Below are 19,703 nucleotides of genomic sequence, written 5' to 3'. Positions count from 1 at the left end.
AAGGAAAGAAGAGTAGGGAAGAAGGCTCTCTGCCTTAGGAGAAATAAAGAAAAATAGAGGGAAATAGATAAGATGAGTTTCTGGGCCACAGGTGGCCCAGCCTTATCCTGAGAGGCCTCCATTAATTAATATCCTGCCACACCAGTTCCTGGCACCAAAGAAACAATGGATGTCAAAGGTGCAAAAACAATCCAGGCTTCTAGTCCCAGGCTTAGAGGCGCCTTATAAATTCAAGGAGGCTCCCATGGAGCTTTAGCTAGGAGGTGTTTAAGATTTTTTTTCAGGCAAACAAAGTCCTCAAAAGATGCACCCCCCCAAAAAAAAAGCAATCTGATTCAATATGAAATGAAATAAAGGTCTTTTCACTTCCAAAGTTAGTTTTGGGTCTCTTCTTTGCTTGTGTACTCAAGCCTGTGCTTGTTACATAATATTCAATAAATGCAGTTTTTCGCTAATTGACTACAACGTCTTCCCTGCTAATACAGGTCCTCACATTCCTGATTCTTGTTCTTCTGAAAGAACATGATGTAGTTCAGTAAGACAAGCAATGCACTTGAAGTAAAAAGTCCTGAATTCAAATGTTGGCTGTCACTGACACTTAGCATCTGAGTGATCCTGAGGAATTATTTAATCTTGATGGGCCTCAAATTTCTTTCTTTCTTTTTTTTTTTTAAAAGAAGGTTGAATTAAACTGTGGGTTACAATGCCTCATGGGGACTCATAATTGAATGCAAATCATAAAATTATGATTTATTATCAATAACTGTTTGATTTTTTATATATATATATATAGTATGCCTATATGCCCAAGGTCTCAGGCAAAAAGAGGTCATGAATGGAAAAAGCTTAAGAACCCCTGAACTGGATGACCTCTAGAATTAAATTTTTCCAGGTATCTACCTACAATTGAATAGGTATCAGACTCTGACATAATTATGAGGCCATAAAATGAGGCCATGGCCAGCATTTTATTTACTACTCCAACTCTTTCTAAAACTGTTTGGCCAGCCTACTTAGCAAAATAAGAAAATCATAGATACTTATTTTTCTCAAGAACAACAATTTTGATGAGGAACAGCCCAACTGCTTTTTACCAAGCTGAATATTTATTAAAAATATGGTCAGAAGCAAATGTTCATCTCATCTAAGCACCTGTATCATATCATTCACTCCAAGTGAGTCATAAGTCAAAGTGAGAGTAATGGTTCTTATATTATCTCTCAATTATTCCCTCTTTCTCACCCTTCATTCAATGATCTTTCCTAATAAAATCCATAGTTTTTAAAGTAAGTCCCTCTTACCACCTAGGATTTCTGTTTCCCTTACTTACATGGTTTTTAAGGTCACTATAAAACTGCAGCTCCCTCCTTTTTTTGTAGAAATGGGCATTATGGGTTTGGAATGAAGCTCAAATTCTGATGGACTCAATTATCATTTCAAAGCTGAGGATTCTCAAATCTACTCAGCCTCAGATAGTCAATTTCTCTGACTAACTTCTAGTCTCTCATCTCCAACTTCTCTTTTTTTTTAATTTAAATTTCAAACTTTGAAGTTTATTTAATGATTTTCCCCCCAGTTTATATAATAAAAACACAAAAACAATATCTAAAGTGCTACAAAGGTGTGAAACTCAACACAGAACTAGTATTGACTAGTACTGACATCTTAAACTCATCATGGCAAAAACTCACGATCTTTCTCTCCAAATCTCCCCTCTTCCAAACTTCTCTTGCTGTGTAGAGCTCCATCACCCTCCCTGGCAGGTCATTCAGTCTCTGTCCCCCACCCCCTGCAATCCACACCAAAGCCTGCCACTGGCACCTTCTAACCCTCTCCTATACAGCCTGGACTCTCAACACTGGCACCAACTCCCAAGGAGCAAGCTCTCCGGACCCATGCCTGGTGGGCCTGCCCCAAGTCTCTCGAATCAATTCCCTCTATTGCTAGTGTTCCTCAGATATGTCTAGCTCTCTGGACCCTATTTGGGGCTTCCTTGTCACAGACACTGGAGTGGGGTGCCATTTCTTTCTTCAGCTCCCTGTACAGATGAGAAAACGGAAACAGGGTTAAGGAGTTTGCCCAGGGTCACATGACTAGGAAGCGTCTGAGGCCGCATTTGAACACACAGAGATGAGTCTTCTTAACTGCCATTCCAGGGCTGTCTCTTCCCTCCCTCCAAAGCTCTTCACTCAGCTGTGAAAGTGTTGGTCCTGAAGGGTAGGTCTGACCACCTCAAGAAGCCCCAGTGGGGCTCACCTCCAGGTTAAAATATAAAAATTGGTTTGACATTCAAAGCCCTTCCTAACCTCCCTTTCCTGGTCTTCACACACCTCCCTTCCCTAACAGTATTCTGAGAACAAGTTCCCTAAACAAGACACTCCATCCTCCCAGCCATGGGCATTTTCCCTGCCTATCTCCCATGTCTCCCTCCTCACCTCTGCCTCCAGCCCAACTAAAACCTCACCTTCCACTATTTGCCTTCAGGGTCGCCCTTCATCCCAGGGCTTTCCCAGCTCTAGTTCACTGGTTTGCCTATACGCCCATGAGACTGAGTTTTCTAAGAACAGGGACCATCTTTGACCTTCTCTGTGCCCCTGGCAAACTTACACTGGCACATAGCAGGGACTCAATATTTAGTGACTGACTTTTTTTTTCCCCTTAGCTTTCTGGAGAGGAGATAGAACAGACAGTTGAAAAATGAAGATGACAAACACCCAAGATACTAGTAACCCAAGATAACAGTATTTTTCTCAAGGTTTCTCTGGCTAAAAAATGCCTGGCTCTGTGACTGGTCTGGTGACAAGCCCATCTGCGCTTGGCTAGGCTGGATGGTCCCCAACCAAGAGGGACCTCTATCACCAGCCTCACATAGAAACCCTTTATTGAACACTTTGGGGGGCCCACCAGTACATGGGTTCACTGGTCATAGAGATTATTTCTGTTGTGCCAGAGTTCCCTTTTATTGTTCTGCCTCAGTTTTCCTAAAAGGGTCCTGCCTCAGTTCCTTGAATTGTTCTGCCTCAATCCCGCTGTTTGCAACCCCCTTTTCTGATCATTAGGACTGATATAACTTAAGACTGGTTACTCTAAGGTTATAAATTGTAAATGTGTAAACTCAAGATAAGGGGGAGTTCAGACTTCCTGGCTCCTAACTCCTCATAAGTTATCAAGAATTTATGGTCCTACCCCTCAACCTGTCAGAACCAGATTGATGGTCGATTTCTTGGAAATTCCTGCTCTCAGTGTTCTGACTCTGCCCCTGCCTTGGTCTACCCTAGTTGCTTAGAGCCACATGTATATATTTCATGGGACACTCACATTCGCTGCTGGATTCCTTTGAGACAAAAGTCTGATTCAGCCCCAAGACCAAAAAATGGATCCTTTTGGTCCCAAAAAATCGTTCCCTCTCAGAAATCCAAATAAAATATTAAAAACTCTCTAATTGCTATTTTGTCTCAATTTCTTTGACATTATAATTTCCATACCACAAAACAGGAGTAGAATTTTAATGGAAATTTATGCATTAAAAAGAAGCAAAGTATTTCCAAATCCAACATATAAGTCTAAATTGCCATTTAACTTACTTTTAGATGATGCTGCAAACTTCTAGACCTCAATTGCTACAGATTTTTGGGAAGTATTTTAGACTAATATCATAACATAAAAAGTTACATCTACTTTTTTGGATTAAAAAAATTATCAACATGTATCTGGATAATGATGCTCCACCATTTCAAGTCCTGTTCATAATTATTCAGATTCATAATCCTATACTCTTGTATTAAGCAGGGACCAACCCCATTATTTAACAACTAAAGTAACTTTAGAGCCCCTAAAACTAAGGAGTTCCTTCAGAGTTAAAGTGACTGCCCTAAGGTCATGCAACTATTAGGATTAGAGTGCATTATATAGGTATCTATCTTGGTACACAATAGGTGCTATATACATGCTTATCCCCTTCTTTTCAGGGAGTCTAAAATGATTTCAAAACAACACTTGGTGTAGTCCTAGCGACAGTCAGTAAATCAAAAAGAATCTACCAGTTCTCAAACTTCTTGGTCTCAGAATTCTATACTCTAAGGAATTATTAAGGACCACAGCTTTTTATCATAGGATATTAATAAATATCTTCAGATGGAATATGGGAAGGGGGGAGGATGATAAAAGAGAGAACATAGTGGGGGAAGGAATGGCCAGTAACAAAACACTTTTGCAGAGGGACAGGGTGAAAGGAGAGAGAATAAATGAGGAGAAATACAGTTAGCAGTAGTAATTGTTTAAAAAAAATTTCGAAGCAAGTTTCTCTGATGGAATATTACTGTTCTCTGGGAAATGATAAGTAGGATGCTCTCAGAAAAAAAGCTCTGTAAAGTCATCCATAAACAAAGTGAAATATACTGCATACAAAATAATAGCAATCAATGTTCTGGGATGACCAGCTGTTGAATGACTTTGTTATTCCCTGTAGTACAATCATCCATACCTACTCTGAAGGACTTATGATGAAAAATACTTTCCAAACACAAAGAAGGAACTGTTTGTCTGAATACAGATCGAAGCATTCTCTATTTCTCTCTTTATCTCTCTATTTTTAACTTAATTTTTCTTGAGGTTTTTTATTTTCATTTGGGTGAGAGATCTTTTTTTTTTTTTTTTAACAATTTGATTTTTTATGGAAATGTTTTGCCTTGCAATAAAGTTTCTTAATTCTGGGTGGGGATAAGGAAAAAGAACCTAGAATCCAACATATAAGTCTAAATTGCCATTTAATTTACTTTTAGATGATGCTGCAAATTTCTAGAGCTCAACTGCTACAGATTTCTGGGAAGTATTTTAGACTAATATCATAACAACATAAAAAGTTACATCTACTTTTTTGGATTAAAAAATTTATCAACATGCATTGTGTTTGGGGGAAGAGGAGAAATAACGAAATCAGGCCACAGCAGCAGGAGAAGGACTTCATGTAGAATGTGGTTCCTGAGTAGAATTTTGAGGAAAATAAAGGATTCTAAGAGGTGGAGATAAGGAACAGAGTAGGCATGGGAGAACAACTTGTACAAAAAAATGCAAATGGAAAATGAAGTATTATAAGAAGCCCATTTCAGCTAAATCATGGAATGTGGGAAGGTGCTAAAGAATAAGGTTGAAAAGGCTGGTTGGAGATCGGTTGTGAAAGGCTTTAAAAACCAAATAGAACAATTTGTATTTTGTCCTAGAAATAGGAAGTCATTTAGAGATTATTAATAGAGGAATGATTTCTAGGAAAATTATTGGCAGCCATATATAGATTGGACTGAGGAGGTAAGATACTTGAGATAGGAAGACAAATTAGAAGGGTACTGTAAAAAGCCAATGAGAAATAATGAAAGCCTCAACAAGAGTAGTGGCCATGAGACAGAGAAGTGAGTGGATGTGAGATGCTACGGTGGTCAAGCCAACAAAACTTGCAAACTAATGGGATTCACAAGGTGAGGGAGACTGAGGGAAGGATAACCCAAAGTTAAGAACCTTGGGAGACTAGAAGGATGACAGTGCACTTGACACAAAGAGAAATTTGAAAAAGAATTTATAATGATAAAAATAATTTTGAACATAGTGAATTTGAGTAGGGATCCAGCTTTAAAAAATCTAATAAGGAATCGAGATGTGTGAGAGACCAGATTTAGGAGTTATTTACATGAGGTAAGTAAACCTGACAATAAAGCCTAAATTTACTTCTTTGGAACTTCTGCTCATTGTTCCTGATGTCCCCTCTTCCATATGACAACCTTTCAAATATTTGAAGATGGTTACCATAACTTCATTGGGTCTTTTTTAGTCTGGGTTATGCTTAAGGTCCTTCAAATGATTTTCATATGCCATGGACTCTACAGTAAGCCCTTCACCATCCTGGCCAACTTCCTCTAGACATTAAGGAAAAATTTCCTGACAATGAGAAATGTCCTAAAGTGGGATGGGCTGCCTCTGGAAGGCACTTGATCTAAACTCCTTGCAGGAGATGCTGTAATGGTGATTCTTTTCAGTGACTGAGCTGAGCCCAAAGATATTTTTTGATTCTTAAATTCTGTGCCTCTAAGTCCACAAGAACGATGATGTTATCAGATGAGACTATAGAGAGAAGAAGAGGGCCAAGGACAGATAGTGCTCTGGGAATATCCACAGTTAGGGGACTGTAATATGAACCCTCTATCCTATCAGGAGTTAAGGAAGCCATGGTCCGGGAGCAGAAGCAGGAGAACTGAAGAGTGATGTCACAACATGCCCAGAAAGGACAGGATATTGAATGGTGAGTAGAGTCAAATACTGAAAAAGCAGTCAGTCAGGAAGGATGAAGCCTGAGAAAGGTAATAGATAATGCTTTTTCATTCATTTATAACATTAAAGTTTCTGTTTCAGAGAGGCCAAATCAAAATAGAATTTTAAAGAAGAGACAATGAGCCAGAAATTAGTTTACAATTGCTAATTTCAAGTCATAGCAAGCCACAAGTGAAACCTGCTATTTGCTTTGTACTTTATTGAGCTTAAGTTCAACTCCTTGAGGCTCTAATATAGTCTAGCTCTAGGTTTTAAAGACTGTGTAACCCCAGGGGAAGTAATTGAGCCAAAGATTCCTAATTTATAAAGGGGGTTGATCTAAAAAACCTCTAAAGTCCCTTCTAGTTCTAAATGCTATGATCCCATATTTGTATCCTAGTGTCTAACATAAACCCTTGCAAAAAAATAAATGCTAAAATAAAGCTGAATAAATCAAACTGAACTAAGGACATAGGGAGAGAACTTAGTCTCTGTCCTTAACTTATCTCAAGTAGTTTGGGGTTTGTTTTCTATATAATCTTTTTAATGAAGTTTCCTTGCAGGAGGAACAAGGAGATATTCCCAAACCATTCATTCCATGAATTAAAGATTACCTTACTCAACTGTATAGTTCCAATACTGGGAAAGTAATGCATCACTTACTGATCAGTGGGGTTGGAGGGAATGTTAAATGTATTAAAGACTTAAAGTGCTTGTTTTGTCTTTAACATTATAAAAAAGATGTTCAGGAGAGGGTGTTTGTTTTTCTTTTAACACTTTGAAAAGGACAGTCAGGAGAAGGCTCTATCAACCCCCAAAGTTAGGTCACTAACCTTTTCTCTAAAAACTCCAAAGAAAGTAACTTGTTAAACTTTCTCAAGATAAGGCAATCCAGGGTCTCACCTGATTCAGTCACAAATTCTTTCAATGTTTGTTAGAATCTAAACCCTTTCTTCTAGTTCTAAATGGAAAAAGAATTACGGATCACTGCCTTCTGTTTAGTAATTTCTCAAGGATTTGTGTCTTTTGCCACTAAGTCTGTAAATTTCAAATGTGACATTCTCTTTTTTCAAGAGTAAGTATCTATCTTTGAGATCTTCTGGGCACAGAAAGTTGAAAGGGAGTATATTCCACCGGCTGATGTCTAGTTCCACTTCAGACTTAAAACATTATGAAAAGTAGTAAACAAAACCTTGTCAAGAGAAATGAAGTAACACTGTCTTAGTGTATCCACAAAGTACTCTTAATTTACTCTTAATTTTTTATATACATTCGTATATATGTAAGATACTAAGTGTCACTCTTCCCACTGATATTCTCACCATAAATACATACACATAATTGAGGATTTGTAATTTCATAGTATAGGAAGTTCCTCCTGGTAAGGAAAATAGAGGAGGCAATCATCAAATTCCTTCCAGCACCTAGCACAGTGCTCTATTAAGAAGCAGGTGTTGAGGCAGGTGATCTGAGTTCAAATCTGACTTCAGACACAACACTTTCTAGCTATGTGATTCTGGACAAGTCTCTTAAACCCAATTGCATCAGGAAAAAAAAAAAAAAAAGGCACATGCTCAGGATGATACAATTTTAAGCAAATCACTTCCATCTCTACATCTGTAAAATGAGCTTGACTGGATTAAATGATTTTTAGGTCTTAGTAGTTCCAGCGTGTATGCTCCTACGATGTCCCATTCTAGATTACTGAGAGTGGAAATAGAGTAGAAGGCACATTTTTAGCAGTTATTTTAGAGGTACAATCTGTAAAATGGCATAACAGATTGTACAAAGTGAGGAAGAAAGTAGATAAGAGTCCCTCTGTGTCTTCCTTTGGATCTACCATATGCTAACAGGTTCTTGTAGGTACATCTCTCCTCGACTCCCCCTTCACCAAACTTTCCACATGCATGTTCGCAAAATCGAAAAAGCTCTAAAAATGGAGTCATTTATTATCCATGTAACCTTGGGCCACTAAATCTCCCTGGTCATTAGTTTCCTCTATAAGGAAGGCGCTGAGTTCAAATCACTCCTCAGAGTTTTTTTGACTCTAAATTTATGATTCTAAAATCTATTAGGGCAGGGATTCTATACCTGGGAACTGTTTTTAATATCCAGACAAAATTGCATTTCAATAAATTGGTTTCCCTTTGTAATCTTATGCATTTAAAAATTATTTTGATGAGTCCTTAGATTTCATCCAGTAGAAGGCACCCAAAACACTAAAAAGGTTCAGAATCCTGGCACTAGACTATAAACAGGAGGTTGGTAATGAGGTCTTAGCCGACTTTGTATCTCTCAGAGCACTATACTGAATATTGTATACACTAAGTGTTTTCAGAACTGAGCTCAAGTAGACCTTGGGCTTGGAGGTCTCACTAGTTCCAGATGGATCAAAGTTTTATACAACCTAACCAGCCCCATCCCACCAGGGCCAGCTACTCAGGGAATAACCCACAGCCAACCAAGTAGTCTCATCTCTGCTCCAAAGTTTAACAAAGACTATTCTAGGAAAGGACTAGTCATTCTTAATCAAGACTCCTTAACATAATGAAGAACTTCTCTCAATAAAAGATCCTTAAGGGCAAAAATTGTCTTGGTATCAGTATAGTGCTTGTTGCACAATCCCCAAAACTTCATTCATTCATGCATTTATTTCATTGTATAAGAATGAATTATTCCAGCTCTTCAGACAATTATTAGCACAACAGTTGGTAACTTAATTATCAGAGACTGAGAAAAGATAAAGGAGTGAATACAAATTTATCAAAATTCCAGTTGAGAAAATAAATTGAGGTAAGGGCAAGTGCTTATTATTCAGAGGCAGAATTACAAGTCCTGCGAGTCTTTTTTAAATGTTTTCAGAACTCAATCGTGGTTTACTAGGGTCTTAAATGATTACTACAAATAACTGAAAGTCTGACAGGTATGCAGACTTATATAATCAGAATAAAAACCATTCTTAGCACTTCTAAAACTATACTGCTGATTATAAGTTACTTGAATATCCATGAAGTTTAATCTTAAAATGGAACGAAAGAATGATTTCTTCATTTGAAAAGGTCAAAAGCCATTCTTTAAAAGTGAATGGGAGAGAAGAGAAAATATATCATTTTAATGATGTGAAGGCTGAAAAAGGCTTTCCACAAAAACATTAATGTAACACTTCTTAGATAAGGTAAGCAATGGACAAAAAAAACCCTTGCATAAAATATCTGACATAGGTTTGATATAAAGACAACAGAAACCACTCCAGTAGATTAAGGGGTCAAAGGACATGAACAATTCTCAAAACGATTTCAAGCTATTAAAAATCGTTTGAAAGAATCCTCCAAATTAGTAAAGAGAGAGAGAGAGAGAGAGAGAGAGAGAGAGAGAGAGAGAGAGAGAGAGAGAGAGAGAGAAATGCAAGTGGAAGCCACTAAGAGGCTTCATTTCACACCCAGCAAACTGGTAAAAATAAATGAAAACAAATGATGAAAAAACAATAAAATAACATTTATACTATGCTATATAAGCCACTTTTTTTTTTTTTTTTTTTTTTTAATTTTAGCTAAAGCAATTGGGGTTAAACGACTGCCCAGAGTCTCACAGCTGGGGAGTGTTAAGTGCCTGAGATCATATTTGAACTCAGATCCTCCTGACTTCAGGGCTGGTGCTCTATTCACTGGACCACCTAGATGCCTCTATATAAGCATCTTTCAAATATTATCTCATTTGATCCTCACAATAACCCTGAGAGGATAGATGTTATTATCCCCATTTTACAGATAAGGTAACTGAGGCACAAGGCAGTCCAATGACTGTCACACCATTAGTGCCTGAGGCCACATTTGAACTCAGAATTTTCTGACTGACAAGTCTAACGTTTTATCCACTGTGCCAGCTAGCTGGCTCACAAAAGATGGGAAGAGTCAATGTTGAAGGTGCTATGGAAAGATAGGCATACTAAACTATTGTTAATAGAACTCTAAAATTGATAGGACCATTCTGAAAAGCAGTTTGGAATTATGCAAATAAGTCAGTTAAAATGTCCAGTCCTGGAGTTATTGCTAGGCACAGATCCTTTTCCCGAGCCACCAAAGGAGGTCCTTGACAAAGGTTTCCTTTATACCAAAATGTTTAAAGAATAATTTGTGTGTGTGTGGGGGGGGGGGGGGGGAGAGAGGTAGCAAAGAACTAGAAGAGCAACACAGATATCCATCAACTGGAGAATGGCTAAACAAACTGTAGTATATGAATGTCATGGAATATTTTGTGCTATAAAAAATTATAAATAGGGGCAGATAGGTGGTGCAGTGGATGGAGCACCAGCCCTCAAGTCAGGAGGAACTGAGTTCAAATCTGGTCTCAGACATTTAACACTTCCCAGCTGTGTGACTCTGGACAAGTCACTTAATCCCAATTGCCTCAGCCAAAAAAAAAAAAAAAGAGAGAGAGAGAGAAATACAAAAAAATCTGTATTTACATAAATTGATATAAAGTAAGCAGAGTCAGGAAAACAACACACAATGACTACAACGTTAATAAAACAAAAACAAACACCACAAAACAACTGAAAAAGAATGCTGCCAAAACTAAAAAGAGCCAGCTTGTCCCCAAAGTCAAGATTTTAGGAGAGCTTTCTCTCTGACTTTAGAGATGGGAGTGAGGAGAGGGATGCAATGGGAACATTGCATATAGTATCAGATTCTTTCAGTGTTAATTGTTTTACACAAAGGCCTCAAATGAGGCCTCATGATGGCATAAGCTTGAGCCTGGATTTTTGAAGAATGTATCTTAGGTCTAGCTGTCCTCTACAAGATGGAAAATTTTTCTTTAAGGGGAAAAAGAATTTAAGTATTTATAAAGTACCTATTATGTGCTGGGCACTTCACTAAGAGCTTTATAAATATTAGCTCATATTTTAATGATCCAATAACTTATTATGTATACATAGACACTTCCAGGCAACCATTTCCAAACCCTATGATAAAGCACATTCTTTTCCCTTCTCAGCTCTCATTCATATGCAGTCTTTTCTCATTGGAATATAAACTTTTCTAGGGCAGTAACCATCTTACTTTCTGTAACTTTTCACTATATCTGAACAGTGCTTGGCATTACAGCAAGTCCTCAGTAATCAATCTACCTAACCTCCCATCCATTTGATGAGGACTAGATCACCAAAATTCATGTTTCATTGCTAAACAGCGGTCAACAAGTGATTAATTCTTTTGGTAATATCTACTCAAAAAAGATTATCTACTAAACCACAGAATGGTTACAATCTATAAGGATGGAGAGGGAAGACATACCAATGAAATCATAAGTCTTTAAAGTATTCAGTTTTCCGTGCTTATATCTTATCTTTCCGATAAGTTTGTGAACTCGTTGGGAGCAAAGAATGTGCTCAAAATTTCTATCTTCCAAATCATCTATGTGATGAATGTATAATAGGGGCTATTTTAAAATCTGACTTAATATTCTCAGTTTTCTGTTTTCTTCTCTGTATGACCTCTTTATGTAATATGAAATTCTCCATACATCTCATTAACACTAAGAAGTGGGCTTGTTTGATAACTGAAGTTATTCTAAAGAATTAAGGGTAATCTGAGAACTTCTTAAAGAATTATGTATTTTATATGAGATGGCAATCTGAAGTCTAATTCTGTAATCTACATTAAAATTCCTGTCTGAATTTCTCTTTTTTAGTTTAGTCATCATGTAAACTTCTCTAATGAGATGGAACACTGAGGAGTATAATTATATGAACTCACTTCTTAGGTAATGCTTCTTCACCAACAACCTCTTTATCAGAGATGACTGGATGCAAGCAGTGATGAAATTAGTATAACTGAGTGGCTGTAAACTGTTCAGAACTACATAACTTGGGAAGGGTACAAGACTTGGAGTTAGAAGAAGAGTTGAAATCCCAACTCTACTACTTCCTAGTGTGTGTGTGTGTGTGTTTAACTGCTCAGATTCCTGTTCTGTAAAATACCCAAATGGAGCTATAACCTCATGATTTATGGAGGTTTTCACCACCTAGTCATACAGCTCTTGGACACTACGAGTCACACTTTGGGGAGGACATGCTGGATGTTTCCTCACCTCCTGAAATCTCTAGAATACCTTTCAATCTTCCAATATATAAAACAGAGATAATAAATAACTTGCACTCACTCTATCACAGGAAGACTTAGAATGAGAATATCAAATAAAATAATAGCTGAAAGGTCTGCAATACACTTTACATTTTAATGGAGTAATGATGGATATAAGCACCATATAGATGTAAAAATTTGAGGCTGTCTGGCACAGTGGAGATAGCTGGTCTTATCTGGGACACACACAAGTCACTAAAGGTCATTTAATTTTTCAGTGCCTGATATCAATTCTGAAAAACTGTAAGTTTTAGCGAGATGCTATTATGTAGTAGTGGCAGATCTTCTTCACCAAGTATGGACAGCTAAGTGGCACAGTGGATTGAGTGCAGATCTGGAGTCAGGAAGACCTGAGTACAAATCCAGCCTTAGAAACTCAGACACATTACTGTGTGATCCTGAACCTTTAATCTTTCTTAGTCTGTTTCCCCATTTGTAAAATAAGGATAATAACACCTATTAGGTTGTTGTAAAGACCATATGAGATGATGATAATAATAATATTATTAATTATTCTATATACCAGAAGGAGGGTTTGGAAAAGGAAAAGAAGAAAGCAAAATATTTAAGTTACTAATAGGAATTGTCCTGCTTGTAGATACCTTAACCTAGACATGATGCTTCTGATGCTGCTGCCACAAACCTCTTTGGCTAAAATTTTACTCTAGAACTAAGCTCTCTAAATGCAATTTCCATGGGGTGAAGGTGGGGGGAGAAAAAATGTTTAAAAACAAATGTTTAGTAAACCACACAAAGCCCCTTGATTTCACCATGTAGACAATTTTTATTGTCTTATTAACAGTTTCTGGAAAACAATAATACATTATATCCTTGCTTCTGGAAAGTATATACAGAACTCCTCAGAAAATCCTCCTCAAAAATTATTAAGTTAGAAATAGATCAAGTTTTTTCCTAACCCTAAAGAAAATGAGATGACAATTTACAATCTCTTATTTATACCATGGGCTACTCTTTTCTAATTAGAGTCTTCCAAGAGAACCTGCTGTGGTATGACTCCCCAGGCAAGTATTTCAAAATTCTAGAACTGAGTTAAGATGAATTAAATCCTAATCCAAAGGAGGTCAAATTGAATAAAAGAGTTGCAAGAAAATCTATGCAACTTCAGCAATTGAACTTCAATGTGAAATAATATCCTTTGGCAGTTTTTTTGCTTCTTAATAGTGTCTCCCAAGTTGGAATCTAGGTCCTGGCTGTATTTTGTTATTTATGATACCTAACAGGCCAAACAAACAGAGCTCTGGCCTGTCTTCAGTTCACACTGATTTCTAAGGAGAGAACAGACTTTAAAGGAAGTGGGTACAGCCTATGTTCTGACTCCAGAGAGAAAAAAGAAATCACACGTTTCTAAAACACCTCCAGATCTAGAGATTCCTTAGTATTTGGTAGCTAGTCTTTCTTCCCTTTCATCTTCCCTGAAAAAACAATATCAACTCCCCAACTTTAAACAACTAAAAACCACAGGAGGCTCCTTTTCTCACCACGCAGAGATGAAAATGAGAGAATGAGAAACCTGTCAGAAATTAAGAAAGATGTTTCAGTGGTAGAGGAAAGACCAACAAACATTTGGCTTCTTCAGCAGTGGGCCAACACCTCCATTAAAGAGAATTTGGCAGTGAAGCCGAAATTGGAAGGAATAGCAAGGCAACGGGTCTCCCAAACAGTAGAAGTTCAAAGAGGCTTCCTTCTCTCCTTTCACCCACCCACCCCCATCTCCCCTTTTTAGATGAATTTAATTTTACCAGGTACTGGCAAACTTCTTAGGAAATACAAAAGGGAACTAGAAAATGCTAAATAACTTCTTCAGGCCCTTCGGGGTTTGTTTTGTTTTTGTTTTGCAAGGCTTAATTAACCTAAGAAAGCTCCATCACAGGAATCTTTCTCAGGAGGCGGAGTTTTATGATAGTAAAAGCTTTCTGAGATGAGGAAAGAGTGATAAGAGCTGGATCCATTCCCTAAGGGGCTTGCCCAAAACGTGGGTGGAATGGAGCAAAAAGGCCATGGTACCTCCCAAGTCTGAGTTCAGGGCAGCCAGCTCACAACTAGTAATGTTAAGAAATGGAATTTCCAGTCATTTTATTCAACAATTTATCTACCTACCAATTACCAGGACCTGGAATTGGCCTGGAATTGGCAGCCAGGCTTGTCCTTCTCTGTCTCCCAATGGATTAGCACTTTGCCTGGCACACAGTTAAAAGCTGACTCAAAGAGGTAATGTACCTGGGTTTGAATCTTAATCGTGAGATTTTGGCCAAATGTTTTCAAGTTTTTTAGAACTTATTTTTCTCATTGGTAAAACTTAAGAGATCTATAGGCATGGAATCTTCTAAGTAGTCTTAGATACAATTGATATGTTAGTTTTGCAGAATTTTTCTCTTTAAAAAAATTTTGTTTAAAGGCTTGCTTATTTAAAGGGATTATATCAATAAATATAAATATTTAAAAATAAAATGTCAATAAAATTAATTTTAAACATGAGGTTCACACTGTATAACACTTCTACCCTTCTAATTCTAAGGATTTATTTTATATATATAATATATAATAACCTGGTCTAATTGTGAAAGGTGAGAGAAAAAAAAAGGGGGACAGTAAAACCTCATGCCCTCTCCTTTCTCTCAAAGTGAATATTGTGATCCCAGAAATAAATACAAAGTTGACAAAGCCAGACACCTTCGGGTGAAATTGATAAGGATTAAGATGCAAAAACCAAAAAAAAAGGATACTTCCATCTGCTTAATGGATTTTCTTATCCTTAAGAGGGTATGGGGACTACCTCATATCTCCAAGATTCCCTTCCAGCTCTAAAAGCCCAAGATCCTCAGATGTAAATACCCAAACATTCCAAAAACAGTTTCCACTAATTAGATGGATCAGCAGCGGAAGCAGCTGTAGGTCAAGGATAGTCTCAAGGTGTACTGGTTAAGAATTCTGGGAGCCAGGGAGACAGAGAGACATGATTATTTGTGTCAGGTTTTCCTAGGCAAATTGAGGATCTCCTATAATCCTTGAGGGATGAGGGTGAGGTGTGTTATGAAATCCTTTAGACTCTTCCAATGATTATTTGTATCAGGTTTTCCTAGGCAAATTGAGCATCTCCCATAATCCTTGAGGGGTGGAGATGAGGTGTGTTACATGTGAGACAAAAACACTAAGAAACCCTTAAGACTCCTCCAAATCAAACTAGTTGCAACCGTTGCCTTAATAACACCTTGCTTTCAGCTGTGTCTCTGGGAAAACATTCATCTCCACTGCAGAATTTATGAAAACAGATCCGAATCTATCTGCAGTAAGCTACCACTTACATTTTACATGTCTGAAACAGCAGAGATGGAAAGGGCATGGGCAAGAATGACTTACCAAAGTATATTATAAGCACAAAAAGGATGAATGTGAAAGGAGATGGAGACTGGCAAAAATACCATTTTAACTTCGCCCACCCCAATATACTTTAATAAACCAGTACGTTTAAAAATACCTGTCTCCCAAAGTAAATAGATGCTAGGTTCAGCATTACTCCATCCCTGTTTCAGGAATGGATTAATCCAGGGTCCCTCCTCCAGAAATAAACACCCTCCCTCTTTGAAAAGGGCACATGTATCTAAGAAACATTTCCTGTTCCACCTTTTAAAGATTTCTTTTAACAGCCCCCCCCAAAAAAATAAATAAATAAGCATACTCATATAACAAAAGAGAAAATTTGATGATTGATCTGTTTCTTTACCTTGAGTTTTGGCCCCAGGTCCTTCTGATCCCAGGGATGGATCACAGAATTCCTTTATAGGTGATCGAATAGGTGTTTCCGCTTCAGGAGTCTCAAAATTACCTTCAGAATCCGAGCTGCCGAGGGGGGAAAAATGAGGAATTACCACTTTCAATGCTATTTTGGACATCCTTCCACAGCCTTTAAATATCCAGACAGCTCAGAGTGCAGCATTTTGTGTGACTGTCCTCCTCCGATAGATAAGGCCATCCCAGATTCACAGTAGATATAGGCAGCCAGGATTTCAGGATGCTTGGAGTCCCTTCACTATTGGCCTTTTTGGAATTCTACCAGAAACCCTTTCATTGGACACACTAATCCACGGGAGTTCTCTCCCAAACGGCACTCGGGTCTATGACATTTCTCTTGTCCAGCATCTTCTTTCCCTTATTTAAAAAACAGCAGAGACCTGAAACCTCGCAGTTTCCTGAGGCCAGGCCAGGCTGGAGCCTGGGTCTCTCCCCTAGAGGGCATGATTACTCATCCGGACCAACACACCCACCATAGTTCAGACCACGACCAGGGTCCCTGCTCGAGAACTAACCCCCTACCAGCTTCAGGCTCGCCGGATTCTGAGATCACAAGTCAATCACCTGCTGGGGAGGTGGCAGCTCAGCAGGCGCCCATTTCATGGCCACCAGCTGAAGCCACCGGGCCCGCCTCGGCCAAACCTGCCTTTCGACCCCCGCTGCATTTTGGGGGACCCTACTAGTACCCCGGGCCCCAAATCCGTGGGGAATGGAGGTGGGGAGGGGGGGATCCCTCCCCAAGGAGGATTCCCAAGTTCCAGAACCGAGAATCAAGCACACTGAATGCCTCCGAGCTCATTAGCGTCTCGGAAGCTCGCAGAAATGAGACATTAACCAGATCAAGAAGGGAGGGTGGAGGTGGGGGGCAGGGGGAGAGGAAAGGATACACAAGCGCTGCAAATTTGGTGGGTCCTCAAGAAGCAAGTTGGGGGATGGGGTTAAGGAAAGAAACACCCCTGCAAAACCACCTACAGAAACGAGAGAGAACGGTGAACCCAGAGGCATTGGGGAGGCTGAGGGGGGGAAGGGATGGGGAGAGGAGGATGAGAAGAAAAAACCCGAAACGAACGCGGAGTGCACAGCACATGGAGGCAAGAGGCACGAGTTCGAATCCAGGGGCTGTAGCCAAACTAGGGATGCTGCATACTTGCCTGAAACTCAAAGACTTGTTCTCGGCTTGGGAATCGTCTTCCTCGGCCTCTCCCTCTGGTCCCCGGTCCTCGCCATCAGCAGCACCTCCGCCGTGCACGGCGGACCAGGTCCACTTGGCCCATTGGACCGGGGACAGGATCTGCCACGGGCTGAAGGCCATGAGCGCGGCTATCCCCGCCCCGGCCCCCCGAGAGGGCAAAGGTGGGCTGGGAGGGACGCAATCCTTTTTGGATTTTTTTTAATCCCCTGTTTCTTTCAAAATGGAGGGAAACGGTGACACCCGCCTGTGGATATTTCTGGCCGGGGCAGCGCGGATGTGGTTAGCCGCGCACAGTCGGATTACCGCCCTCTTCTGTCCCGGAGTTTCCTCCCCGGCCCCCGAGGCGCCGCTGCCCCAGCTCCGGGCTAGCTTCTCCTCACCGCGACCCAGTCAGCACGGAGCTCGGGAGAGACCAGCGCGGCTCCCGCTTCTCAAGGATGCCAACCGAGGCTGCGGGAGGAAGCCGCCCCCTCACTCATCCTCATCCCTCCCTCCCCCCTCCCTCCAGCCCCGGCAGCTCCCTGGCTCGCCTCAGCCCGACTGCGGGAGGAATCAGCTGGCTGCCAGATAGGAGACCCCGCTCGGGCTGGGCGGGGCTGCGCCGCGCTCTTTGGGCTAGAGCCTCCCCTCCGGGAAGTACCACTCCGACCCCGAAGGGGGAACCCACGCAGAACCCTCGAACGCTGGTTACGAAGGCCGCAGATTCCCCCCTCCCTTAGGCCAGGTGGACTATTCCGACGCGGGCTCTGATTCATTTGTGCGAAGAAGTTTGATGGAGGTGTGGAGCTGGGGGAAGACGTCGAGCTTCCACACTCGCCCCCCCCCCTTCCTCCTCCATAGCAACAGGAACCTATTTTCTGAGTCTGCTTTTCCTTATTTCCCTGTCCCCACCTTCTCACCACTCACTCAGAAGAGTTACTGGGCTGGAGGCTTGTCATCAAGAAAGTAGCACACCTCCCCCACCATTCAGTCAACATTTCTTCCTACTGCGTGCCAGGCAGACAGCGGGTGGTGCGACCGCTAGAGCGCCTGACCAGGACTCAGGAGGACCTGAGTTCGAATCCTGTCTCACGCCCATACTAGTTGTGTGAACCTGGGCAAGTCACTTACCGTAAGCATCTTTCAAAATGAGCTGGAGAAGGACATGGCAAACCAGTTCTCAAAGCAGGATTACAAAAGAGGCAAAAACCAGTCCTGCCCTCAAGGAGCTTACAGTCTAAAAAGGCTAACCAATATATGCAAAGCGGGCTCTGAGATACAGACAGAGAAAAGACCTGGGGATTTAGAGGAATTGGGCAAGACTTCCCGTAGAAGGTGGGAATTTGTGGTCCAAACGCTTTGGAGAACAATGTGGAACTATGCCCAAAGCACTGTAAAACTCTGCATATCCCTAGACCCGGCAACAGCACTACTCCCACAGAGAGCATTATAAAAGGATCTATGCGTACAAAAATATTTGTATGTGGTGGCAAAGATCTGGACACTTTTTGGAGTGGTAAGGATTCGGAAACTGAGGAAATGCCCATCAGTTAGGGAAAGGCTATGATTATGATGCAATACTACCACAGAAAGGCCAAGGAGGGTGGTTTCAGAAAATTCTGGGAAGATACATACAAACGGATTCAAAGTGAACTGAGCAGAACCAGGAGAACACTACACGTAGTAACGGCTACATTATAACAATGATCAGCTCTGAATTCTTGGCTGCTCTGGTCCTGACGGTGATCCAAGACCATTCCTAGAGACTCGCGTTGAAAAATGGTATCCATCTCCAGGGAGAGATCTGAGGAACTTTGTTTGCAGATTGAAGCATTATCTTTTCACTTTATGTTTCTTGCTTTTTTTTTTCCCAACTTGACTAATATGGAAATGTTTTGCATGACTTCACATATATAATTGGTATTATGTTGTTTGCTTTATTTGTGAGTGGGGTAGTGGCAAATGGGAGGGGGAGAATTTGGATTCAAATTTTTAAAAATGTAAAAATAAAAAAAAAAGAATGTGGGATTTTAATTAATATTCAAAGGAAACCAGGGAGGTCAGTAGTCAGGGAAAGTAGTTTATAAATAGCATTTATGGTGTTTATGCTTGGCAAAGATATATAGATATGAGAGAAATTATTATTTCTTTCTTGTATTTAATAACTAATTATTGAATTAGGGCCAAGATTTTTTCCTCTTTTCTCCTTTCTCATCCAGAAATCAACTAGTCTGAGGAATCCTGGGCAAGTAAAGCAAAAATCTAATCAAAGATAGTAAAGA

General features: G+C 40.0%; 1 protein-coding gene across 6 annotated transcripts in view; it reads right to left on the bottom strand.

Annotated features, from left to right (window-relative positions):
• TACC1 (transforming acidic coiled-coil containing protein 1) overlaps positions 1 to 17,637 on the bottom strand; it is an 83,031-nt gene extending 65,394 nt beyond the window's left edge. For 2 of the 6 annotated variants that reach the window (XM_051975551.1, XM_051975553.1), the window contains exons 1-2: positions 17,402 to 17,637; positions 16,183 to 16,298 (exon numbers count right to left, since the gene is read on the bottom strand). In XM_051975551.1, coding sequence (XP_051831511.1) covers positions 16,183 to 16,298; positions 17,402 to 17,562 — 277 coding nt within the window. In that variant the 5' untranslated portion in view covers positions 17,563 to 17,637. The remainder of the gene's footprint in view (positions 1 to 16,182; positions 16,299 to 17,401) is intronic. The other 4 variants (XM_051975549.1, XM_051975552.1, XM_051975547.1 and 1 more) reach the window with 2 other exon arrangements.
• Between the last annotated feature and the right edge of the window lie 2,066 nt (positions 17,638 to 19,703).

The sequence above is a fragment of the Antechinus flavipes genome, chromosome 2 (assembly GCF_016432865.1).
Source record: "Antechinus flavipes isolate AdamAnt ecotype Samford, QLD, Australia chromosome 2, AdamAnt_v2, whole genome shotgun sequence".
Taxonomy (NCBI): Eukaryota; Metazoa; Chordata; class Mammalia; order Dasyuromorphia; family Dasyuridae; genus Antechinus; species Antechinus flavipes.
The sequence above is the reverse complement of the archived record's forward strand: the minus strand, read 5'-3'. Positions and strand labels throughout refer to the sequence as shown.